This window comes from Protomyctophum parallelum, assembly GCF_964188405.1.
Source record: "Protomyctophum parallelum genome assembly, chromosome: 17".
Classification (NCBI taxonomy): Eukaryota; Metazoa; Chordata; class Actinopteri; order Myctophiformes; family Myctophidae; genus Protomyctophum; species Protomyctophum parallelum.
The window spans coordinates 15,514,494-15,541,556 of NC_139719.1; the positions used below are offsets into that span (position 1 = coordinate 15,514,494).

General features: G+C 46.9%; 1 protein-coding gene across 2 annotated transcripts; it reads right to left on the reverse strand.

Annotated features, from left to right (window-relative positions):
* Positions 1–2,995: 2,995 nt before the first annotated feature.
* fam53b (family with sequence similarity 53 member B) lies at positions 2,996–26,580 on the reverse strand. Of its 2 annotated transcripts, XM_083786801.1 has the most exons (5): positions 26,324–26,580; positions 16,703–16,953; positions 15,672–15,726; positions 10,289–11,091; positions 2,996–4,230 (listed from the first exon to the last, which is right to left on the reverse strand). In XM_083786801.1, exons 2-5 carry the CDS (start codon positions 16,790–16,792, stop codon positions 3,844–3,846), a joined length of 1,335 nt encoding a protein of 444 aa, XP_083642927.1. In that variant the 5' UTR covers positions 16,793–16,953; positions 26,324–26,580; the 3' UTR covers positions 2,996–3,843. The 2 variants fall into 2 exon arrangements, with proteins under 2 accessions (XP_083642927.1, XP_083642926.1); XM_083786800.1 differs by lacking the exon at positions 16,703–16,953.
* Positions 26,581–27,063: the final 483 nt, after the last annotated feature.

A 27,063-nucleotide genomic window follows, 5' to 3' on the forward strand; every position in this document is an offset into this window, starting at 1 on the left:
AGAGAAAAGACTGTCTGCAACAGGTTGGGGAGGCTTATGTCTGGAGCAGAGCTGGCCTGAGATCTGACGCCCTGCCTAATACAGTGGGGGCTGGGTGCTCTCTCTCTCTCTCTCTCTCTCTCTCTCTTGTGAAGGTGTTCTGTTGCCTTTTGTGAAACCAGCCAGTCAGAGCACTCACACTCCAGATCCTATAATCCCCACGCTGCAGGGACCCCCCTCCACCCCCCAGTCTGAACTCAACTGAGCATGTGTCTGTTTAACTACTAAGGGCTTGAGGAGTTCTACACCTTGACACATTTCATGCTGCCGGGGTGTGAGGCATGCAGCTGCCCAGACATGACACCGGCTGAACCTTTCAAAATGAGTTGTGTCACATTTTTGTCATGCAGGAAGAAATGTCGTGCAGAGAGAGAGAGAGGGTGGGGTGGGGTGGGGTGGGGAGGTGTACAATGTGAGAGAGAACAATCGGGCCGGTCTGTGTTTTAGCACCCACCTACAGTGTGCAGAGTTACAGTGTAGAATATCACACATTGAGCTCTTCGTGCAGACTTTCAGAGAAGCTTAAGGTGAAGTAGGCCGTTGTGCAACCAGGCCCATGGTAACCCATGGAAACGGCTAACATTGCAGCTCCGTGGTTCCTAGAAAAAGAAAAAAAAGGGGCTCACACGACACTCGCTCGACTGGAAATGTTTTGTGGCCGGGTTAGTGTGCTGGTGGAGTGTTTTTCACATCGACCACATGAGAGCTACCGGTCGGGGCCTAACCACAGCTAGCTAGCACTTATAGGGACTAACCAAAGGCCTCTTGCATTCCGTTTCATATGTCACGCTGCTGTTTGATCTGGTTTTGTTTGTTACCGTGACACAGAAAGTTGTCGTGATCGGCTTGTGATAAGGGAAGATAATGTTCATGATCATCAAGACATCTTCACGTTGGGTGTGATGTAAAGTATTTAGTGAGACGGGATGTTATGGAAGTGCAGTGGTCCTCAAAGTGGGTTAGGGACCCTTTGTCTCCATGTGTACACTCTGGGAGTCAGGACCTAACAATAGGCTCTATGCACATATAACAATTTTGGAAATAACTCTTCCTACTTTCCGGGACTCTTCCGACTTCCTCCACATTCTCGGGTATTACTGATGATACTAATGAAGGCTCTGTTCCATTCTGGCCAAACAGAGTCAGGGTGCTGTTATTGTGCATGTTGGCTCGCTGTAAACACTCTGCTACACCAGTGGGTCTCAAAGTCTCCAAATGGCCCCTACGGGTCGGGTGTGTTCCAAATGGCTCCTAAGGGGTTGGGTGCGTAACTCTGAGTGTACAGTACTGTTATGGGGGTCCTTGCAATTAAAAACTGGAACAGAACCTTAATTAGCATCATGGGTAACACCTGTGAAGGAAGTCTGAATGAGGCCCCGGAAGTAGGACGAGTTATTTCCAAAATGGTGTATGTGTGCACAGAGACTATTGGAGTCCCAGAGATGGTGTCAAACAGAGGTCTGTACGTGGTCGTCTGACGCATAATGAAAGTGGGGCCTCTTGACCTTTTACAAAAAAAAGTTTGAGAACCACTGACTGACGCAGGGCATGGCCAGGGAGCACAGCGAGGGTGACCGGCAGCACGTCAGCGTGCTGCGTAGCAGCGACGCTAGACAGACAGACAGACAGGCGTGCTGCACAACAGAGCGTGACATGCCCCCTCCCGTTCAGCGCCTATCTTCTCAGAGAACACTAGCGCCCTTTCATTTCTGTCACTGCTGCTTGAAGGGTGGGTGGATGGATGGGTGGGGGGTCTCTCTCTCTCTGTCTGCCTCTCTCTCTCTCTCTCTACAGCAGCACGTTTACAAGGGTGCTGTTTACCCGGTTTCTTCTCAACTCATTAACCGAACGCGGTTTATCCGCTGAAAAGAGCCTCCTTGTGTGAACTATATACTAGGCCGCTCTGTGACAGTGCAGAGAGGGACCTCACTGTGTGTGTGTGTGTGTGTGTGTGTGTGTGTGTGTGTGTGCGACCATACAGATAACCCAAAGACGATGGCATAATCCAATCCATTACAAGAATACATTGGCCTTTTAGGCAAGTTTAAGCCCACAATTATTGCTTTGTGTGGTATTTGAGCCCCGGGTGTACTGTGTCAGCCCCGATCCTCAAATTACGCTGCCGGTCTCTTAATGAGGGGGACTTTCTTTCTCTCCTTTGCTGGCACCTCACGCACGCAGAAGAATGACTGACATGGCTGCAAGTCTGAACCGCCGCCGTGGTTCAAAACGCCCCTAGAAAGCCCTTTTTTGCGATATTAAAGCTATACTGGAACGGTGGGGGCGCACACACACACACACACCCGAAGACAATGTAAAACCGCCTGTTCACACAACAGGCCGTGGTGGAGGGGAGCCAGGGAAACTGAGCGCCACCGCACCACTAGCAGCAGCGACGGCGGCGGCAACAGCACTGACACATGGCCCACATTCACAGCCGCCTCCCACGTCACTGTGTGCTCCTCCACAGGAGGAAAAAAAAGACCCTTTTGTTTTCCCCCGAGCCCGGGGAGAGAGAGAGAGAGGGAGGTCTCTAGGGGTGAAGCGCCGCTCAAACTCCGCCATTCCACCCGCCACTAAGAAGAAGAAAAAAAGAAAGAAAGAGAAAAGAAAGGGGGGAGAATTAGGGGGGGGGGGGGGGGGGGGGGTAAAGCGTGGACCGGACTTCCCAACTCGGGGCCTGCTGTCGTCCCTGCTTCAGCACACAAACACAGGGCCGTCAGAGTGTGTCCGTCAGGGGCCCTCACCATGTCACTGCTACTACTGTTTGTGGTTGTCTTTTCCTGGCGGCCTAATTGGGTCAGCGTGCATTGTTGTACCGGGGACATCACTCACAATGACCTTGCTGTTTATCCTCAATACACACATTATGCCCAAGGCCCATACACTCGGCAGGCACCCCCAAATTGTGCTGACGACGAGAGACGCATAAATAATGGGATAGATTGCAAACGGACACATTTAAAACTGTGTTTTATTTGTATAGAAATATGTTCATGTTCTTATACATAGCTTTTTGTAGTTATAAATTGTAAAAAGAAAGAATATTAACGCTATTAGCATTGCTAAGGTTTTTCTCTCGAACAACAGAGGGAGAGTAGATCTCTCGACAAGCCCCGGTGTTATTGTGTGAAATGTTTTAGCTCGTCAATATGCTCTGCGACCGTGCACACGCCGCCGCCCGTCGGTTAAGAGCCAAACAAGGGGCTCTAATGGACAGTAACTCTCAAAGAAGTCTCCATTTGTGTCATCATGTTACCCATCATGTACTATACTGAAGAACGTCAGCGAAACATTCACTATTATTCCTAGTGCAGAGAATTTATACAAGCCTGCTGTGTATTCTCTCCATATACCTATAGTACAAAGTCAGGTAGTCAGGCTAGAACAGAGAAATGCTTCAAGACCCCCCGGCCGGCGTACAGTTCCTTCACTCCCTCCCCCCGAAACACTCAACTTCCCTGTTCTCCTGAGATGAGGCCGACATACGGCACAGGGGTAAGGGGTGGGGGGGTGGGGGGGTGTTGGTAGCTTCCAAACTACAGTAAGTCCCCAGTGGGGCCCCTGGGGTGGGAGGGGAGAGGGGCCCACAAAAGCTCCTTATCAGTCTCTCCTTCAGACAAAGTCGAGGCAAGTGCTGGGGCAATCCCGCATTAGCTATCTACTTGCTTTGTCCTTTTCCCCCCCCCCTCCAGACTCTTAAGCGTGGTTTTACCTACTGTAACCGCCCTATAGCGATCGACTTTCACAGTCCAGTCCCCTCCGTCCCGTCCCCCCACCAGAGAGGAGGAGGACGGGGTCAGCTCAGTTTCTCTCGATCTGCTCGATGTCCAGCTCGCCTCCCAGCTGATACATTTCTTTCCGGGTGCTGCACAGCCCCGCCCACAGGGGCTCGTGTGCCTTCCCATTGGACGATGACACGGCCGAGGTGTCGCCCACGGACGAGCCCCAGTCGTCCAGCTCCTCGATGGTGAGGTCCTCCGTGGCGACCTCGTCGTCGTCTTTGGTGCCGCCGCTGCTGGGGGGCAGGACGACGTCCTCGGCTCCCTGCTCGCTCACGGACGAGAAGTCCGAAGTCTCGCATTGGCCGCCGGCGCTCCTGAGAGTGTGCGTGGCCTGGCTCGATGGAAGACCGCCGTCTTCGCCGTCCGTGATCCCGGGACAGCTGAGGCTGTGGAAACTCCTCAGTTTCTGCGGAGAGAGAGAGAGAGAGAGAGACACAAAGGACAGGCGGATCAGATTTAAGCGTTTTCACGTGCTTCCCCGGGAAGAGACGGGCGAAACGTTCCGTTGATGACCCAACACTAAGTACACGAGTACAGTGAGCAGCCTTTCCCAGTCCCTATTGTGTCTGTTGGCAGTTTCTACTAATGGTGTCCATGGTGACGAAACATTTGGACATAAAATACATATTTGTTCCTCCGTCTAGATTGTTGCCAGTGACATCACGTCCTCCTCACTGGGACAGAGTCCACGGCTAACCACACGGCCATCTTTTTTTAATACAATTGCTCTACTGTGCTCGTAGTACTGTATATGAGAAAGCAGTATACTGAATACACAGCAGAGCACGCATGTCCACACACACACACACACACACACATGAAGGAACGAAGAACAGTACAAATTTAGCCTGTCATTACACACTGGAACAACTGTTGGTCGTGAGGACGAGAGAGGCCATCTGAACAAAGTGTACAGAATAACCGTGGTCTTCAGAGGGAACCCGAGTGGCCCTGTGGGCAGATATCCAGAGGACGGAACATCACTCATGTCAAACCTCGTCGGGCCTGCCGGGGCCGGCCACCGCCTGCCGCACAATGGACGCCATACATCTGGGGGGAAGCCCGAGTAGCAGTATAACCCCCCTCCTCCCCCCCTCCGGCAAATCCACATGTGCCCGGCGCGGCCGGCCTGCAGCAGCAGGCGTGAATCGAGGCAACCGCGACAGCTGGACTCTGGCCGGACATGAGGCTGTGCCTGTGTTACGGAGACCAGCAGGGCCGTGCATTCGTGGAATAGACGCAGCAGCAGCAGCAGCTGTCACCCATGCATGCCTGACCGCTGCACTCTGTGGAGAATAGAGCCTCTATAAAAGCCTCCACGATGGACGGCTCTTATGCAACACCTTAGTAACGGGGGAGTGATGGGAGTTCACATGGGCTGCAGCAGCAGCCCAACATGAACAGGAGTATGGTGTAAAGTAACTATAAGTAGTGCATGTACAATTTTGCTGTAGTTAAAGCACAATTTTGAGGTATTTGTACTTTACTTGAGTATGTTCAATTTCCAGTACTTTTTCTTCTACTCCACTACATCTCAGAGGCAAATATTGTACTTTTAGACTTTGTAGATTTTGATTATTATTACAAACTTTTTAGCAAAAGGCCGATGCACACCTCAGAAGGCTAGTGACAGGTGCGTAGGGCAATAAAGCATATACTTAAAAAAGAAAAAGAAACTTGCCAAAAATGTTGCTCTTTATAGCCCAAAGAGAAAAAAAAATGGAAAGTTTCTGACAGTGTCAGAAACTTGTTTTTCAAAGAAACTTTTTTGATTATTATTACAAAACATACACTGTATAGCCCTGTGTATACAGTATATATTTCGGCCATAGACTCATTGTGAGCTTGTGGATTTGCTGTTTTCAAAAGATTTCTCTGTATTTGAAAACTTGTCTTGTCTTGCATAATGAGTACTTTTTAACTTTTAAGTACACTTTAAGTACATTTTTATGCCAATTCGTTTGCACTTTTCCTCAAGTACGTAAGAATTCCAGACTTTTACTTCAAGGGGGGTCACTAGCACTGTGTTCACTCAGCTCAGGGTTAGTGTTGAAGGAACGTAGGGCTGAGGGAACACTGATACACTCAACATAGCGTACATGTGCGTTATTGGTCATCTACAGATCAAGCCCCCCCCCCCCTATACATCAACCGGGGGGGGGGGGGGGGGGGGGGGGGTTTGGGGCTTGATCTGTAGATGTGCACCCTTTCCCACACACACCCCCGAGATGACTACAGAGCTCGCTAAACTATATAAGCAAGGATAAGGGGAGAGGGGACAGTGGAAACAACCCCCCCCCCCCCCCCCCCCCAGCAGTCAGAAAGGGCCTCTGCATCGGGGCTGCAGATCAAAGGAGCCCAGCTGTTGTCCTTGGCACGACGCAAAGCGGGCACATTCATCAGCGCTGTGCAAGCAGCGCACAGCCAACGCCACTGGCTGACCCAGTCCAATGACTCCTAGGCTCCACAGAGAGAGAGAGAGAGAGAGAGTCACCCACTCCAATGACTCCTCCACAGAGAGAGAGAGAGAGAGAGTCACACACACCCTGGGAGCCCCAACTTGATGAAGTCCATGAATGGTCTGGCTTTAACAGAAACAATAATGTCACCAGAAAAATGTGTTCGGATTGGATAAACTGAATACGTAAATGAAATCAGGTGGATGTCGGGGACACGGGATCCTCGTGGGAACGCCGTGACTTCGTGTCGGCCAGCCCGTGACGTAATTTACTGTATCTATGACGTCAGTCGTCTGTGGTGTGTCATTATGGATCCCACTGCAGCTCTAGGCAAACCCCGCTGTGATTGACAGTTCTCTTTTTTTTTTTTTAACTATGCCTAAACGTAACCCTAACCATTAGCCTAGCCTCACTAAAACTAAACCTAACCCTAAATAACCCCGGGCGTTTGGGGTGTTAAAGGAGTAGTGCTGCAGGTTTACAGCTCTGTGGCACCTATGATCCCCTTCCTCCTAGTGTAGCAACTAGCAAGGTGAAACGGAGGTTTACAGATCTGTGGCACCTCTGATCCCCTTCCTCCTAGTGTAGCACGGTGAAACGGAGGTTTACAGATCTGTGTTCCTCCTAGCGTAGCACGGTGAAACGGAGAGCCCGGCTGAAAGGCACCTCAACCATAACGACCTTGACGCTCACGTCAATAAAAAGCTTATCAATAGCTCATGAGGCCACAGTTGTGGCGGCAATCCACCCCAGCGAGCTGAATTTACAGAAATCAATATCTCTTTACCCTACACACATCCCCCCCCCCCCCGTCCCCCCTGCGCTGCGATCCATAATTCCCCCCCCCCCCACCACAGCTGCTCCACTTCCTGACATTCAGAGAGCCACAGCGGGCCACACGCAGGGTAGCGGTTTCGTCCCTGGGTAAAAGTACACCGCCACGGGGCAACGTATCGGCACTTCGCCGTGTCATTGGTGTGGACAGGAGGACACTTTAGAGACGAGACTCAGCAGTGTGATCAATCTTTGAACAGAGGGGGTGACTTTGGGGGAGAAGTGGGAAGCACGATGCGGCACTTCCTTGTGCTCGTGCCTCATTTATATACGTATAGTTGTGCGCGAGCATCGTGCCGCCAAGGATAGCTGATCTATAAGCCAACAGGCAACTCTGCTTGGTGCCTTGCATGGTTTCCGTCGCCATCGGTGTATGAATGTGTGTGTGTGAATGGATGAATGAATGTAATGCACAATCTATGTAAAGCGCCTTGGATAAAGGCACTATATAAATGCACCATTTACCATTTAGTGCGTCGCGTTGGCGACACATGGTGAGCTTGTAGATCGGCTATTTTTGGCTCAAGGTGGCGAACAGCTGCCGGACAAAGAAATGGTGGTCTAATATTTGAGTAGTCCACTGATCTTGGTCCACTGCTGGCTCCCTCTGAACTGTGTTGCGGGTGAATGCTTTACAGTTCTGTACTTTTAAACTTCCTGGGCTCGCTAAAAGCCAAGCATGGTACAGTCGTTCAACCGTCAGGCCAGAAATCCCCCTTTGGTTTGGCCACTATTTGGGCCAGGAGGACCTTGGCGAGTCATTTTCCCCACAGCTTGCCTCAAAACCAGACCCACTTGAAGGGAATTGAATGGGGGGGGGTCTTTCGGACAATACAAAGCGGGGCCTGAGGTCTACTAACTAAAGGCAAATCAGAATATTTCAAATGTACTACTAAATACAAACGCCATCTTGGTTTCAAAGGCAGGAGTCTCCGCCCGCCGCAGCGCCACGGGGATCTGAAGCACTGTGATGGTGGAACAGCAGGCAGGATGGAACCAGAGCTAACAAACTCAAAGACCCCGAAAGAGGTTTCCTCTGTGAAAATATTGACGTTGCCACATCGAAAAAGCCTGTGTCTTCACGCTGACCTCCTCCCTATTTTGGTGTGTGTGTGCGTGCGTGCGTGCGCGTTGCTGCTCGATGTGTCACGCCAACACTGTTAAGACGTCGCTGAACTCTGGGCGACTTTAACAGGAGGGCCAAGTCCAGCCGTGTGTTTATGACCCAGTCAGTGAACGTGTGAAACATTACTGTGTCGGTGTGTGTGTGTGTGTGTGTGTGCGCTTATGAGGCAGAACAGACACAAGCCTGCCAGGATGTGCAGCCAGGACAGGTTTGAGGTTTGCCGTGTTTGAAAGATGGGGTTCACTTCAAAATGTGGACCGGACTCGACTGAAGTTCCCTGGCTTGGTGAAAAGTACAAGGGGGAAGATCAAGTGCAATATTCTGAGCCAATCCCCACAGCACCGTCCCTTTGTGAACGGAACTCATCCGTCGCGTAACGTTAACCGAGCCCTCTGCTGACACTGTGGATCTCAATAAACCATTAGTTGCTCCAGCAACACAAATCATTGAAGGGCATGCTTTACCCCTCCCTCTCTCTTTCTCTCCTATTCGGCAAGTGTAAACACACACACACACACACACACACACCCGCATAAAGGAATGTGACCCAGAAATGGCCTGCATGACAGATCACATTAATTTAATGATAGCGCCTGCAGAAACACTTTGAGGGTGTGGGAAAGGGGGGGTGGGGTGGGTGGGATGCGTGCGGGTTGTGACACAATATGTGTGACCTTTTGTCGCGTTTGTTTGTTTATCCAACACGGAAGGAACAAATTGCCACAAACCAGCTCTGGCGAGCGAGACTGATTGAGGTACCGGCGTGTCCAGCACATGCATGGATGGACGCAGTGTTGTTTTTGGCAGTAGTCTCGTAGTCTCTTGAATAGTTTTCGTTTGGTTTTAGTCACATTTTAGTCACCTGGAATGTGTTGGTGTTAGTCTAGTTTTAGTCGTCTAAATGTCATGAGATTTTAGTCGACTAAATCTACAGTTTAGTAGACTAAAATGTATTTTGGCGGTGCCTTGATGTTGTCGTAATGACAACGTGTCACAGACGTGCTGTGAGCTTGTAGATCTGCTATTTTCAGCATGCAACCAAGTGTAAAATTACTTATACTGGATCTCTTGTCCACTAGATCTCTTGTCCCCTTCCTAGTTTTAAGCTGTTGATGAAATTGTCAATACATTTAGTCTTAGTTTCAGTCACCATAGCTTAGCTTTCATTTAGTTTCCATTTAGTTTTAGTCAGTGAAAAAAGTCGAGGAACATTTTTCGCCTTAGTTTTAGTCGACAAAAACAACACGTTTCCCTGCAAGCTGCCACTAGTGACCCGAGATGGGTCTGGCCGGCCGCGGCTACACGATAATCCACGACCACGAGATATGGAACTATACGACTACATTATCACATGTCATGGAAAATGACACGTGAAATGTGGGCCAGAAGAGTCAAGACAGACACATGTGGTGAATTATATAACATGCTTATTGCTAAGTTACAGCATTAAATACAGTGTAGTGGCGCCTCAAACGGAACTCATCACTCATCACATGATGCTAAAGGGGATTCACAGCATAATACAGTATAATATACTGTTAAACTTTTAAGGGAACCGAGGGAGACAATTATCCACATCACTGTAGGCTAAATACATGTATTAAACTTAATGACCATGCAGTCAGTGGCATGGTGGAATGGATATGATTCATATTTCGCCTCATGATCATCTACTTGTTTAGTTTAGTTTATTGATCTCGCTCATGGTTTATCACGGATATTTCAAGTTGTCCTTCAGGTATATTGAATAGGTAACCGTCCATATTGACCCTTATACTGTATAGATCTTTAACTCTGGAGAGTGTAAAATGAAAACATCTGCATTACTTAAGTTAATTTGCTATCTCTCCTATGGTACCAACATCAAGCATGGAAATGTGTCGGCCTATATATTCTTTAGTTTTGGCCGGGTCTGCAAGGCTAAGTCCCATCAAATGGTGGCCCGTGGCTCAAGTGCTGAATAAATAATGGGCCTTGATATGAAAAGGATTGAAAACCACTGCTGCTTGATGTATAAAAGCAACAAACACAAGATAAATACCAACCTGGGTCATCTTTGCCAGGTCCAGGGACGGCCGCTGCTTGTGCGTGTCGGCCGGTCTTCTGCGCTTCATGCCGATCTTCTTGTCGTTGAGGACGCAGGGCTGCGAGCGGCTCCGGGCCAAACCTCCCTCATGTCCGCCACGGCGCTCCAGCTCCGGGGTGGAGTCGGGAGAGCTGGCGGGCGACGGGAGGCAGATCTGTTCGTGCGAGAGGTAGAGGGTCTGCGCGGCGGGGGGCTCCGAGGGGAACAGGGACACCATGGAGGAGGCGGTCAGGCTGGTGAAGGCGGAGGAGGAGGCGGCGGGGCAGGCGGAGGGACGCTGGCCGAAGCAAGGCAGCTCCAGGGCGTTGGAGCGGGCGGGCAGGCTGAAGCTGGAGCTCCGCTGCATGGCGGGGAATCCCACCGGCGGGCCCCCGGGGCCGCCGCGCTGCACGCTGCCGCCGCTGTGACACCGCCTCTTCTCCACCGCCGTCCACACCCGCGAGCCCTGGGGCCGCCAGGCGGAGGAGCGGCAGCCGCCCAGCTCGTCCGAGCACGACAGGGAGCGACACTGACGCTTGCTGGGCGGGGCGGTGGAGGGCGACGCGGCCGCCGCCTCGGCCAGACTGAGGTCCTGCAGCAAGGTGGTGATGGCTCCTGGTGGCACCATAGCCGCCGTCTCCAGGCCCCAGTGGGCCCTGGCGGGGCTCTGGTGGTGGACCTCGGTACAGGGCAGGACGTCCCACAGACTCTCCAGGCTGGCCCCCACTGGCCTCTGCTGCTGCAGGGCACAGCCTCGACGCACCTCAGGCCAACGACTCGTCTCTGGAAGCAACAAGTCACGTACAGGCCATTTAATGGAATGAACAACTGTGCTGGACAAAGTACTCAATTTACTCATTTACAAGTGAAAGCTGCATAGTCACAATTTTTGTTAAGGGACACATCTGACAGATAACCAAAGGCGGAAGCATTTTATGCTTTAAGAGTTTGTGGAAAGGGGAAATTGTGTCCTATAAGGCCGGGAGATTCTAGAGGAATGGGGTCACCAAAGGCAGTAGGGTTCATCCTCAATGGAGCATGAAGGTGCACATGCAGCAAATCCCTGCATGCTAATGTTCCAATACGGATTATTATCAAATACGATTAGTTTTGGGGGTGAGAGAACCACTGTGCTGCAGCTACAGGACCTGGAGAAGGCCCACTGACTGCACTTCTGCTCCAGCAGATAGAGGCATCGGAACGGCCATTACACAAAGACAGACTGCTGTGGTTTTCGGTCAGAGCGCCGGTGTCCTTTTTCATTGGCACAGCGTGCGTGGCATTGTGCACTCTGTCTGCACCTGGAGAGGAGAGGAGAGGGCATCCAGGACAAGAATAAATAAAAATCCTCCTCCTCTGCTGGAACCAAGTAGCTGCACACTACAGACCAGCAGTCTCACAGTCACCACCACAGCTGATATGATTGGGGAGAGGGAATGGGACTCCATTTCAGCCCTATGTTATGGCAATGATAAATACTGTGTGTGTGTGTGTGTGTGTGTGTGTGTGTGTGTGTGTGTGTGTGTGTGTGTGTGTGTGTGTGTGTGTGTGTGTGTGTGTGTGTGTGTGTGTGTGTGTGTGTGTGTGTGTGTGTGTGTGTGTGTGTGTGTGTGGTGTCAGTGGGCACGTACGTCTGTTTATACAAGGCCTTTATCAGAGACTTCTCCAGGTAACTGGGTTATCTATTTGCCAGTAACCGAACACTCTACCAGCACCATGGATTGGATATCATGCCTTATTTATTATCTTATTCTTTTTAATACTTATTCTCTCTCTCTCTCTCTCTCTCTCTCTCTCTAATTACAAACAGCATTATCATTATCTGTGTGCTGCCACATCAGCAGCTCCACATTAAGTCGTTCTGTGGGGTGCTGCTGGAGGTGTTGGGTTAGCCAAGTAAAGTCCACCAGCTGCTTAAGATCTGCTTATACTCGTAAAGAGCTAATGGTGAAATTGGACCGCGCCGTGTTCCTTCTGCACAACGACAGGAGGGGCAGGGCTTTATTAGTTTAAAAGAAATGTATATTTAGGTTTTTGAAGGAATTTGTTTTTGTCATAGTTCAGTTGTATTGTATTTTCATGCGTTAATTATTGGTTGCTGGTGTGGTGTGTAATGTTATCTGTAGTCACTTGTTTAAATCTTCGTCTATCCCACTTTGTGTTAAAGAGTGGAGTGATCGTCACACTCATATCTCATTTTGGTTAGGTCGGCTGTGCTATTCAGTTGGTTTCCGTTTGAGTTATTTTGTGTTGACCTATAATTTGTTTCGATAAACTGAAGAAATACTCAAGTCTCCCTGCGTGGGTCTCTCTTGCCAACCAACTCGGTCACTGACAATCTGACACGCAAATATTTCACTACTTGTACCTAGCTGTATATGAGTGAGAGACAAATAAAACACTCATTAATCACTCTGGCCTGTTAGCAAGAACCACCCCTGTATTCAGCTGTCAGTTGTCAGATCCTCCACAAGGCCACGGCCCACTCCTGGCATGCAAAAGGTCTATTCTTCTCCCCTTGTGATAAAAATCCCTGGCTCCAAATGCCATCGACATGGGCATGGCGGAGAACAAAGCCGGTCTGATCAACACCTACTGTGTTAACGATGGGGTGTGTGTGCTTGGAGAGAGGACCTTGCCAGTGTCCGTGCCAAGGTCCAGCCTACGCAAAACGCCATTTATCTCACAACGAGCCACAACGAGTGTCAAGTTCTAAGATTGGTGACTCTTAAAACGTCTACAACTGACAGAATGCGGAGGCGGAATAATAATTAAATTCACTAACCACTTAAGTAAAATAATTAATACTGCAATGCAGAAATTGTACAGGTCCGGTATTCAAAATGTACTTGGGTAAAAGTACAAAAGTATTGGCATCAGAATGTACTTAAAGTACCAAAAATAAAAGTAAATGTATAAAAGAATATCTTTAAAAAAATTGTATAGCTGATCAAATAGCAGAAGTATATGGCGACAAAGTGGTTTATGCATGGTTTTGTAATAATAACAATCTACAAAGTAAAATCACAATATTTGCCCCTGAGATGTACAAGTAACAGTATTTAAAATTGGGAATACTCCAGTAAAGTAAACATTCATCCGATTTGTAGTAAATTTCCACCCCACGTCATACGACAAATAGAGAAAGTAGCCAAGCATTTTCTCCACTCAGGACGGGAACCCCTTTTTGGTGTTTTAAGCATTATGTTATTTATACTGAAAAATAGCAGATCTACAAGCTCATAGTGCGACACAGAGTGCCGCGCTACGAGCTTATAGATCTGCTATTTTTGAGAAACCGTGAAAATGTGGCGCACATTTTTGAATATATATTCTTTCAGAGCTAATGTTTTTAACTAAAATCTTTGCTCCCGGGGGGGTCCCTGGAACAACATGTTTTCTGATGGGGGGTCCGCAGCCGAATACAGATGATTCTGGGGGTCCTTGAGATGAAAAAGGTTGAGCACCACTGTCACAGAAACACAGGTTTTTCAGAAAAGACATTATTTTAGAATTGGCCTCAGGCCTACTGTAAATGGGTTAACTACCGTACATGCCCAAAATAGCGACGGCGGGTTCGTGGCAGTTAAAAGGGCATTCGGTAACAAGGTGACGACATGCCGACACCTCCCGCAGGAGCGCCGTGACTAATTCTAAGCTGTTAATTAATACGATAATGCACATTAATCTTGATGGGAGCACCTGTTAGACATGTTTGGCATAATAACATGCCTGGCCCAGGACCAGACACAGCGGGGAGAGACAGGAAATGGAATGGGTCTGAATAGGTGACACTGCCACCAGTGGTGGAGAGTAAGTAAATAGATTTACTTAACCCATTTTGACCTGAGAACGATTCTACAAATGTCTTCTAAATTCTGACAGTTTTCTGAAAAAACACATGTTTCTATATGTCAGTGGTTCTCAAACATTTTCATGTCAAGGACCCCCAAGATTATATGTAATTGGCCGCTGACCCCCATCTGAAAATATGTTGTTCCAGGGACCTTCCCAGAAGCAAAGATTTGAGTTAAAAACATTCACTGTGAAAGAATAAATATGCAAAGATTTGTGCCACATTTTCACGATTTTTCAGAAATAGCAGACCTACAAGCTCGTAGCGCGGCACTCTGTGCTTGTAGCTTGTAGATCTGCTATTTTTCAATAGCTAAAGTATAACAGTATAAAAGTAGGGGTTCCCGCCCAAAAAGTACTGCACTTTTAAGGGCAAGTTTGAGGTACGTTTGCTTTACTTTGAGTATTTATTCATTTTGCTTATACTTTATACCACTACATCTTGAACTTTTTACTACACTAACAGCTTTAGTCACTACTTATTTTTCAGATTTCAATTATTATTATAAAACCAAATTTAACCACTTAAGTCCTATTTTATATACTTAGGCTATTTGGAAATAGTTGGTCCGCTATTTTAGATTATTTTAGTACTATTACTGTGGTACTGTACGTATAATTTGATGTCAATACTTTTACTTAAAGGACCACTTCACCACTTTTCAACTTATCTTCATATAACTGGTCCTCACTAATAATCATGATAAAATGCCACCATTTTTCTCTACTCAGTCTGTGTCTCATAGGAGGGCTGTGGGCAGTTCAGAAACCCGTCCACCAGTGACATAATCTTTATTATTATTTAAATATTATCATATATATCATGATTATTAGTGAGGACCTATTATATGAAGATAGGTTGAAAAGTGGTGAAGTGGTCCTTTAAGTAAACGTTTGAATACAGGCTTTTTTTTTTTACTTTACTGTTACAAGTATATAACAGTATTTTTATATTGGGGCATTTCTACTTTTACTTAAGCAAAATATCTGTATTTCTTCCGCTACTGACTGGGGTAGCGCTGTCGCTACTCGCCATACGCCTGGCTTCTGTAGGCCTCCGCCAACCGCTGACAGATATCACAAACACAATATGAACACTGTTGATGGATATTCAAGCAATAACACTCAATCTCCATTTCATGAAGAGTGGAAAAAAAGGCAATTTACATTCCCGAAGACCATGCTGTGAAATGGAGATCGAGTATAGTATATTACCATCCTTTAATACTGTATATTAGTCAGGAAAAAAAAGTACCGAATGATGATGAATTAACCCAATTTATAGTCAGTAGTACGTTCGGTGTTGCTTTACAAAAAGAACAGATCTACTCTATAGTACAGCTTGCTGTTCTGTTTGGCAAGCAACAATGTCACGAGATGGACCGTCTATAAATTAAGCTTTTATGCTGACGGATCTGTAACTTGTCCTAACAGTTGCGGGTTAAAGCTGGGGAAGAAATTCTGGGTTGATAATTGAATCATCAGGGGTCATAGACTCTCTCTCTTACCCATGAGTCCGCAGGAGAAGAGGGTAGTCCCCTGGCTCATGGTCTGTGCCTGGAACTGTGGAAAGAGCAGAAAAGCACGCATTGTCAACAAAACACAATATATACGGTCAGGGTTTGCACACAATGTATATACAGGAACGGAGGTTCTGGCGTCAACCAGCAATGCTGTGTTAACAAGAACATAGTCACACAAACGTAGAGTCTATAAACCACATTTTGAAATTGAGTCATAGACTATACATACAGTAAATGTGCCCTGTGAGCTGATGTGTGCCAAGGACTAGGACAACATGGAGAGAGAGAGAGCTACAGCAGAACAATAACCTCTGACTCTCAGGCCCAAGCATGGTGACTTCATTTCACGTGGCTGCGAGGGCAAACGCAGTCCACGTTACTTTGGGGGGGAAAAGGTCTTGCACAAAACGCTAAGCAGAGGTTTCTAACGGTGTGCAATCCTGATTGTATAAAGTGAGTCATAGTTGCCCGTTCCTGGTGAAACTCTGAAATGCTCCGTTGTTTTCTTGAGCATAGTGTGTGGAAAGCATGGAGGATTCAAACCAGATGACACACCGCAGCGATGACAAGTGGGAGCTATCACAATGCAATCATGACTAATAAACATCTTCATTGTCAAGTACGTAATGTCCAAGTAATGTTATTCGCCTTAACAGGACTTCCAGGGATTTTTTTAATAAGCCGTTGCTTTATATGGGTTTCCCAGCAAATTTGACTTCTTGCGAGAAATTAAGTCGATTAGTGGAAGGCTTACAGTACGCCATCAAAGGCAGTTTCTGTAATTGTAGTCAAATTCTGTCTTTGCCAAAAATGGGACAATACATTATACGGTCATAAAACTGCTGTGGAATGATGAATGTGTCTTTTTCTTAATGCAAAACAGCAGCAGGTTGTGTCCCAAACCCCTTGACAACATAGTTGAGGCCTGCTGGCAGAAGGATGCGTAAACATGCAATCAGACATTGAACACAAAACCCGACACAGTTCATACATGAGGAAGAGAAAAAACATCTCACCGGGCCCAAAGCCAGCCGCTTGGACGCTACATCGTCGACACCCTTCTTTTCCAGTGTTTTCTTGTAAATGATCACCATGGCAACACACATCTTTGCCACAAGCCATTCCAGTGTGGGCGAACGAGTTTGGAGGCCATCTCGACGGGCATTACTCTCTCTCACACACACACACACACACACACACACACACACACACACGCTCGCGTGCCTTTGGCTCTTCCAGGAATGTGCTTCACTCCACAGGCCTAGTCCTGCGCAGACGAAAGTAAAAGACAAGAGAAATTATACTTTAGGACGTTTCTGTCGAATTCATTTAAGTTTTCCATGTAAGGAAAGCGTGGGTCTACTAGCATAGCATTGTGGGGGAAATGGTTCCTGGGGGTGGTCTGGCTACACAAACACAGCGCCAAGGCAGGGCAGGCCTAGAGAACCAAGGTTCTCTTATGTCCTTGGGCTCAGCCAGCATGCACGCACGCACGCACGCGCGCGCACACACACACACACACACACACACACACACACACACACACACACACACACACACACACACACACACACACACACAGATACCTCAGTGTCTGAGCATTTGAGGTCTACTCTTCCCTCTATACCACCAGCATTTGCTAAACTCTTGAGCAGCTACCAAAGTGTGCGTCTGAAGAGGAAAGTGGAAAAGTCAAGGGAGGTCCGTGGTTTGACAAGAAGATCCTTTAATTCTCAAGTGGGCGAGCAAAATGCTCCCCGCAAGAGTGTGAAAAATAAATAAAAATATACAGTCAGTCAGTGTGACAGTGTGTGACCGCAGGCTGTCATCATCGGCGCGGCATCAATAGGCGTGGAAGATGAACTGGGATAAACTGCGAGATCTCACTTCCCTGTGTTGTTGTCGCCGAATGTGGTACTCAAAACCTTGGGATTTTTTTGGGGGGGGGGTTTCCTCTCACCCATCCACTCGGGGACGGATTAACGTCCGCCCGAGTTTCCTCAAAGCGCTGCTCCCCCGTGCTGGGAGCGCGTAGCCGAGCAAAGTCAAAGTTGTGTAATTGAATCCTCAGGGGCTGGCTGGGAATAGCATGCGTGACCTTGCGGTTATCAAAACAACCCTCTTCGCATTAGTGCCGCGCCGATTGCAGTAAAACAGCTGATTAGCCACAGATGTGAATCTCTGGAGCATAATCGCTGTGTAGATGATTACACTAGCACCTGACAGATTAGGCTCACACGGTCAGGTAAGAACAGCCCATGGGGGCCAGGGCGGACGATGGAACGTTTTCTTTTTTGGGTGGTACTAACTAGGATCAGAGAGGAGTCGGGAGGGGCTGCCTGGCGACCGTCCGGGGCTAAATGACAGAACAACTGCAGTGAGAGGGAGAGGGGGGAGTGAAAAAAAAAGAAAACAATGAGAGAACTAGAAAGAACAGACGATGTCTGCAGAACAAAAGGGTGCAGTGTACAGATGATGAGACACCGTGGGAAACAAAAGAGGTGACATCAGAGAGGGGTGAAAGAAAATCACAAGACCCTGAGTGGGTGACGGACGTACGGACTGGCTGGTTGACTGACTGGCTGTTGACTGGCTGGCTGGCTGACTGGCTGGCTGGCTGACTGGCTGTTGACTGGCTGGCGGACTGACTGACTGGCTGGCTGACTGACTGACTGGCTGTTGACTGGCTGGTGGACTGACTGACTGGCTGGCTGACTGACTGACTGACCATACAGTTCAGGGACACCAGTAAGTGCCTTAACTAACTTGTGGCCTCTGTGAATACAATGCGACAGATCAAAGGGTAGTGCAAAGCCTAAACTATGTGTGAACATTAAACACAGCACTGTGTTCTTCTCAATCATGGGTAACTAATAGACATACTGGAGTGGAGGAAATGGTCAAATTAGCCCTCTTTAACCCATTAAGACCTGAGGCCCATTCTACAAATTCCTTCTAAATCAGTAGTTCAAGATTATTATTTCCAAAAATGGCAGATGTACAAGCTCGCAGCACGGCAGGAAGTGGCGTGCTGTGAGCTTGTATATCTGCTATTTTTGAATAACCAAAGCAAAAATATAAAATGACACAGATGTGACACAGATGTGACCCCCCCCCCCCCCCCCTCCACACGCACACACTATTATTTCAATTGCATTACGCAAAGCATTATCACGCCGTCCAGTGACAATGCACAGTCTTGTTGTTCTGCTCTGACCTCTTTTCATCCCCCTTTTGTTTCCGGGACGGTCCAACCTATTTTTCTCATTGCCATCAATCTAAGGTGACCACATTTCTTTCTTTTTTTTTTCACCATTCCCCAAACTTGAACCACAAGCTTCAGTGAGAGAGGCTGAGAGGAGAACATGAATTATAGACGCTCCCCAGATTGTGTGACACAATCCAAACAACGCAGAATTAGCACACCGCTAACCTAGGCCGCCCCATAAGCGTACATGCTTTTGAAACCCATTCAAACTCGCGTGGCAGTTTATGAATGGAAAACTGTGTGTGTTGAGAAACACTCCTTGGGGTTTGGCAGAGGCCTAATGCTCTCTCATGCACACACGGGCGAAACTGTACTGCACGGCAAAAAAAACACACGCGAGCGAGACATACCGAGACATGCTCCTTGGGCTGCCCGGTGGTTTACAACCCCAGAGCTCTTGCTTCATAGTTCATACCACACTGTTGAGTTCGTTGGATGGTGCTGGGGAGAATTACCCACAAGTCAACTAACCATGCAGTGTACTGTCTAGCTCACTGTTTCTGTTTCTCAACCAGTGGTCCACAGACCACAAGTTGCCCATGGCCTAATTACTTTACGTACAGGTAGTCAAGGGACTAAAAGTTAAAATGTTGTTTTTTTTTTTGTGGTGCAACCACTCCAAGGAACAGCAATGGCTGTGTTAACCTATGTGACTATGTGGCTGTGTGTGGCTATCTGACTATGAGTACCAGTAGGGGCAAAAGTGGCGCTGTTGTGCCAGAAACAGAGAGAGAGAGATAGTTTTGCACTGTTGCCTGCTAATTACAGAGAGAGAGAGAGAGAGAGAGAGAGAGAGAGAGAGAGGGGCAGGGGGAGAGGGGAGTTGCACCACTCAGTTCACACAGGTGTGATTTTTTTATGTATAACACATAGGTTTAAATATTTCAAAAGTCCATTGATTTTCTTAAACTAATAGGGGGAGCTTGAAATATTGACTGTTAAGGTCTTGATAGGGCTTGATAAATTAGAAATGGCTGTGTAATGCATTATTAAATGCCAACTAATTAATATATTGTTGGAGGGAGGGAGGGGAGGTGGATTGTTTGAAATATCTAGTTGTCCAGACAGAGCTCCGAAGACGTTCAGAACCACTGGTCTAGCTAGCTCACGCCAGATGATTATCTGTTTCTGCCAAAGGGTCATTTCCACCCTTTTCTGCTGTCACATCATTCAGCCACAGCCCGTAACCACGCTGCACCTTATCTGGAATCAGTGAGAACCGTGCATCTTTTACAGGCTGATAGCTCTTTATCTGGGTCAGGGCAGCAGCCACCGTGAAAGCTGAGAAGCCTAATCTTTGCGTAGGGGAAGAGGGCTGTGGTGCTGCCGTTCTCTGAGATCGGGACTCTGCTGCGCCACACGAAAAAGAACAGCCTGTGCTGTGTGACCTCAGATGTGACAGTGAGTGTGAGGCATCGCTGCCATCTTAGTCCAGAGCTTCCTCTGCGAGGCTACAATGCATGTTTTGGAATGTAAAAAAAGTTGCAACAGCAAGCCATGATAGTCAGAGAGGTGATTGGAATAAACACAGTGAGTGTATAGGACCTACTTTACATGTACATGCAATAATTCAAACAGATGGGGGTTTTTTCCTACTGTATCGTCTCGATTCAACAGACGTATAGCACTGTAATGTCAAATAGCCTTGATGACCCAGCATGGTGAGGCGGGGAGGTGCAACGTCTAGAAAGTGTACAGGCTTTGAAACTAGACATCGCACCAGGCTCCTAAATTGCATTCAACCCCTAAAAGCTTTAAAATGCAATTGTCCAATTAGAGCAGCTTTTCTATACGTTGGCACAGACTGTTAATCCCTTGGGTTAGGACTACATTACATAAAGCTCTGGCAGCTTTGAGTCTGACTCTGACAATTACAGCCAATACTAATCCATCTTATGGCACTTATGTGAGCTAGTGGTAAACAACGTTGACATCATGTTCTACAAGTTCAAAAGTAGGGTGCCGAGAAAGACTATAGGCCTATTTGCAAAGACACCCTAACATACTGTACTTGTGTAGATAATGCATTGGCTTATTCCATATGACCAGCTCAGTGGTCTTGTGGTTACAGTGTCCGCCCTGTAACTGGGAGGTTGGGATTCGATCCTCGGCCGGGTCATACCAAAGACTGGAAAGATGGGACCCAATGCCTCCCTGCTTGGCACTCAGCATCAATTAAGGGTTGGATTGGGGTAAGTCCCTGTGACATACTAGCGTCATGTCCAGGGGGTGTACTTGTACATTATCTCCAGGGGGTGTACTTGTACATCAAGCTGCCTCACGCTACAGAAACAGGAGATAGGCTCCTGCCCTATATGGGCCTCATGGCTCGGCAAGGCTTACTTACTTATTCCTTATTCCTTCCTTATAAGTCTTTCATCGTCAGTATTCCAGATTAGAGACATAAAAGGAAGGTTTACATTTTTTTTCTCCATCGACATTCCTGCAACTGTATGACAGTTGGATTTTTCTCCGTGGCTCTGAACAATCTCAGGATTGTGAACTTCTCCGTAATCTGAGCATCTGCTGACCAGGCACCTGAGATGGCCTATACCCGAAACCCATCTGCTGACCAGGCACCTGAGATGGCCTAAGCCGAAACCCATCTGCTGACCAGGCACCTGAGATGGCCTAACCCTAACATCTGCTGACCAGGCACCTGAGATGGCCTAACCCGAAACCCATCTGCTGACCAGGCACCTGAGATGGCCTAACCCGAAACCCATCTGCTGACCAGGCACCTGAGATGGCCTAAGCCTAACATCTGCTGACCAGGCACCTGAGATGTCCTAACTCCAACTGCTGACCATGCACCTGAGATGGCCTAACTCCATCTGCTGACCAGGCACCTGAGATGGCCTAACTCCATCTGCTGACCAGGCACCTGAGATGGCCTAACCCAACTGCTGACCAGCCACCTGAGATGGCCTAACTCCATCTGCTGACCAGGCACCTGAGATGGCCTAACTCCATCTGCTGACCAGGCACCTGAGATGGCCTAACTCCATCTGCTGACCAGGCACCTGAGATGGCCTAACTCCATCTGCTGACCAGGCACCTGAGATGGCCTAACCCAACTGCTGACCAGGCACCTGAGATGGCCTAACTCCATCTGCTGACCAGGCACCTGAGATGGCCTAACTCCATCTGCTGACCAGGCACCTGAGATGGCCTAACCCAACTGCTGACCAGGCACCTGAGATGGCCTAACTCCATCTGCTGACCAGGCACCTGAGATGGCCTAACTCCATCTGCTGACCAGGCACCTGAGATGGCCTAACCCAACTGCTGACCAGGCACCTGAGATGGCCTAACCCAACTGCTGACCAGGCACCTGAGATGGCCTAACCCGAAACCCATCTGCTGACCATGCACCTGAGATGGCCTAACCCAAAACCCCTCTTCTTCTTCTCCATCACTGGGATGATTCAGAGAAGAATGCCCGGGTGAAAACTCATGCTCAAAACAAAGGAGGAAAAAAAACAATCCCCAGGCGAGAAAAGGGATGCACCTGGAAAGTTCCTGGAAAGTTGTCTCAAAGCTATTTGCACTTGTGGCCTACTGTATAATTATACTGTATATATATATATATATATATATATACTTTGAGTAGTCAGTCAAGGCATGTTAACCATTTTAACCTAGCTTGCATCCCTATTTTAGGCATCTCGTTACAGGTGTAAATGTTCAACAAAATATATATAGGTAACATGATTCCCGGGCGTTACATATATATAAAAATAGCAGCTCTACCAGCTCACAACGTGTCACATTGTGATGCATCGTGAGCTTGTAGATCTTCTATTTTCAAAGCTTTAAAAGTGGTTAATGATCCATTTCTGGACTCCTGCACACAAGCTGTTTCCCACGTCATGGCGGTTGTTTGATGTTGTTGACAGAGTCAATCATAAAGTGCAGGACGCTGCATGCGTGGGTGTGTGAAGAGCCACCGAGATGAGACAGCCAACGGGTTCTGCTTTTCCCCCCTCCCACAGAGCAGATGCACATCATCATCAACGCCACTGAAACCGACGAGACGTGAGAGGTGTTCCCTTTTTGACACTCGAACATGTCTTTGTTAGCGGTGTCATCAATTAGTGTCCTTCCATAAAGGGGGGGGGGGGGGGGGGATCAGACGCCATCTTGAGTTCCGCGGCTGGCTGGCTGGCTGACTAAGTGAAAAGAAATGCATGAAGCTCATTATAGGGTGGGTGTAGGCCCCGGCACACAGCTGCATGTGTTTTCAGTTCACCCAAAAAAAATGAGGCTATGTCAAAAGGGAAGGCATACTCTACATTTAAAGCAGTGTGTGAATAGTGAAAAATGAGCATGGGGCTGGGAGGCTCAATAATGGTAACCAAGCTTGGGTTGAGGGTTTTGGTACGGAGCCACAGTCTCAGAGGCATGCAGCTGCCCACTTACCATAAACACAAAGGCCTAGCGAGGCCTATGCGTGGCGGCCAAGGAGCCCTTTTTTTTTTTTTTTTTTAAGATGCCCCACTGTTTAATTATCTCATACATAATCACTTGCACTGTATACATTTGTTCGGGACAAGAGGTTCCGTCGAGGTCTGTAAACATGTGCTTTGAGTGAATCCGTCTCAGAGCTAGGAGAGAAATGTTGTCCAGCTGAATGCAAAATCGAACAAAAAGTCTCTTAATTACAATAGGGGTCTGAGAGGACACGTCCCCGGCAGAAATATCTGTTGCACGTTAATAGGCCTAGAATAGGAATAAAGACACCTCCTGGGATGGGATATTATAGGCCTATTGGCATCTGATCAACGTGAAGGATTCAATGAGGAAAGACTGCATCCCATCCCCCGCATGGTGCTTCCACTAACCTCACACATAGGAACTTTACAAAAACTAATCTAAAAACCAAACAAAAAAAAAGAATCACTGCCAACTTGGCATCCCTGTTTTGCGCATGTCATTATAGGTTAACTTTTTCAAAAATGTATAATAAAAACCCGCAAACAATATCAGAGCAATAGAGCATGGTTAAAGGTTTGTAATTAACCACATACGTTTGGCAATGCGATACATCAGATCTCATGTTTCAAAGTCAAAGAAAGCTCTCTAAATATGTTCATCATATGAGGGAAAGAATGACGAGGGAAGAATCATCTGTATTCTGATTGCGTCCCTTTACGCAGTTTTTTCTTTCTTTTTTTTTGCTGACTAATTTGCCAAATGGGAGGCCACTCCGTTTCTGGAATAAAGCTGCCCTGAAAACACAGATAGCACCAAGTAACCTGCAGTACAAACAGTCCCTTAAACCCCTTTTCCAAAATCCCTCATGAAAGGGAAATGAGTTTGGCAAGCAAATTGGTGTGACGGGAGCTCACAGAATGTTACACACAGGCTACAGAGCAAACAGGATTTTGAACTCAAGAAAAAGGCCACAAACTCCACTGATGGCAAAAATATGAATCACCATGCTTGCACAAGAAGTACGTTCATTTGGCATGTCCACTGTATGTACCAGGAATCACACTGCCTGCCTGCCAGCCATGCTGCTGCTGGTCTGGCTGCATTGTACGTGTACATGTGACAACAAACACCTCGGTATGCATCTAATTGTATAGCCTTCTATAAGACTACTTTCCCCGAAACACTGCACCTAGCTTCATGAAACTTCTACCAAGAGATTATCATGATGGCCGCTGGCCGCGGGCCCTTTAGTGAGCCCTTTTTCTTTTGTGCTCTTGAGTGAGTACCGAACAAACTGTTGGATTCTATGTCAGCCTTGACTGTCTTCATACCTGAGGCAAAGCTGGTTAGATGGAGATAAGATGACAGCATTCCTTTTAAACAGCAGCAACAACAACTGTACCAAAAAAAACCTAGAGCAACTAAATAGCCCAAATAACAAGGTCAAGTACAGTCAGGTATGGAGACATGAATGGAAGGCTATAGCTTTTCCACAGCTAACATGACTACCCTGATAGTGGTAACCCATCTGGCTGCTAGTGGATTGTAATACAAGACTTAAAGGGACTATACCAACCCAAGTTCAGACCAGACAGCTTGTACTATAAAGGTCAGACCATTAACAAGAAATGCTTCTGAAAGGTGGAGGGATTCTCATGAAGCAACATGTTGAAAATAATTGATAATCTACTTTCACATAATAAGTTAAGTTATATTGAGGATAACTGTTGAGAGACTATTCACCCAGATACTGCTGAAGTGTTAACAGAAAGCATACACAAGTATATTCATTCATACAGTCACTGTTAATAGACTATACACACAATATATGTGTATAGAATGGATATTATCCGGTATTGCAGTCACTGTTGATAGTCTGTCCAAATAGGAATTCATATTCATTCATTCATAGACGGTACATTAATTCATATACTACTCAGTGTTGATAGACTGCATATATTTCCACCTGCACTCACTGTATGTTATTATTCATTCATATGCTTACTGGCGAAAGACGTACATTATAGATTATATTCATGTTTTCACAGTACAGTATGTAAGTTTTCTCTTATCTGTTTGATGGAGTTGACTCAACAATAAAAACCACTCCCACACTTTTATTACTAATTTGACTGATGCCTTTACAGTCAGGCATACTTCTCTCTGGTTAAAATATTCAGAATCTCCTCGTGTTGTTTTTTTGTAAAAAAACGTATTTTCACAGCTGTATTGTGTTACTGTATAATACACACATTTTGACAACAATTTTACAAATAGAGAGAAACTACTGTAGTACATTCATTCATTCATTCATATACTGTTGCTATCTGTTAATAAACTATATCCACCCATATCATTGTTGCTATAGACTACTTTCACTGTCTGGCAATAGCTGTATCTTCATTCATATTTCACCCTAGCCTACATGTTACTGTAATCCAAAACATGAGACAGAGTAAAGAAAGAAAGAAAGAAAGAAAGGGGAAAAACTAAACTCCCATGCTGCAAACTGAGGAAGCTAACGTTAACCCATGCAAGACAAAAGGGGACAAAGGCAATGGAAACATGGTGAAAGTTGCTAAAGCTAAAGTGAGTGCTATTACAACTTTATCACAACGAACGCTGTGCACTTTTCCCCGTTATAGCCCTACTATCGTGCATGTCTGTCTGTTATTTCACTATTTCCAGTCACTAATCATCAACCGCATTGTTGCATGTGTACGCGAATCACGCCACTTTCACAACATCACACAAGTATAGTCGCTGTTATAAGTTCACACTCTCAAATCTAGTTTAGAGCTGGACATTATAAGTGCTTCACGCTTTACAAAGTTATGCCCAGTTCCTATGTAATGGCACAGATATAATAAACACTATAATTCGTATTCTACGTAAACGACAACAGAACCATGACTTGCTTATAATCACTCACAAGCATCAGGCTGGTCAACATCTCGAGGAGCTGGATCCAGCAGCGACTGTCGGACACACTGTAACCATCTTCAGATTCTTGTGCACGAAAGCAAAACAAGGCGTGAGCCGCCTGCGTTGCTGCTGCCTGCCTGCGAGCCAGACGCTCCTCTGTGTGTAACTTATTGCGCTGCTGTACGTGTGTGAGTGTGTGCAGTGATGTGATGATGAGTGTGTGTGTTGTGTGTGCGTGCATGCGCATGCATGCAGCCAGCCCAGCTCCACAACTACAGCACGTCTGCTGCCCAGTGAGTCAGTGAGTGCACGACTACTAGTGTCCAAGAAGTTTGCACGCTAATGACGCTCTGTGACAACATTAGACTATTAGGAGGACGTACCACTGTGTCACGTGGGGGTGGTTAAAGAACACAGAGATCATCTGTTAATTTAACTCTGCTGAGAGTGTGCAATTTTCAATTGGAACCAACGAGTCCATTAAGGTTCTATTTGTAGGCCTACACTCTCAGAATTTGTAATGTAACAGCATAATTTGTTATACAGTTCAGTTAGGCTATACTTTATAACAGTTTATATAGCTATACCTTCTGTTTTTAGTGGATACTTAAAGGCTATTTTTATGTTATTCTCATTAGGGAGTAGGCTAAGTAAGAGTAAGTTATAATTATAAATATTACAAATATTACAAAAATGCATTAGCCTACTTCACTATAGTCCCCCATGGTATGACTCCAACTGCAGTCC

Excerpts from the sequence above, each read along its gene's own strand:
- fam53b (XM_083786800.1), bottom strand. The coding sequence starts at position 26,563 with ATGCGCATGCACGCACACACAACACACACACTCATCATCACATCACTG. Across the intron at positions 15,727-26,323 it reads TGTTGACCAGCCTGATGCTT|TTCCAGGCACAGACCATGAG; the intron begins GTGAGTGATTAT and ends CTCTTTCCACAG. Across the intron at positions 11,092-15,671 it reads CTTCTCCTGCGGACTCATGG|AGACGAGTCGTTGGCCTGAG; the intron begins GTAAGAGAGAGA and ends TGTTGCTTCCAG.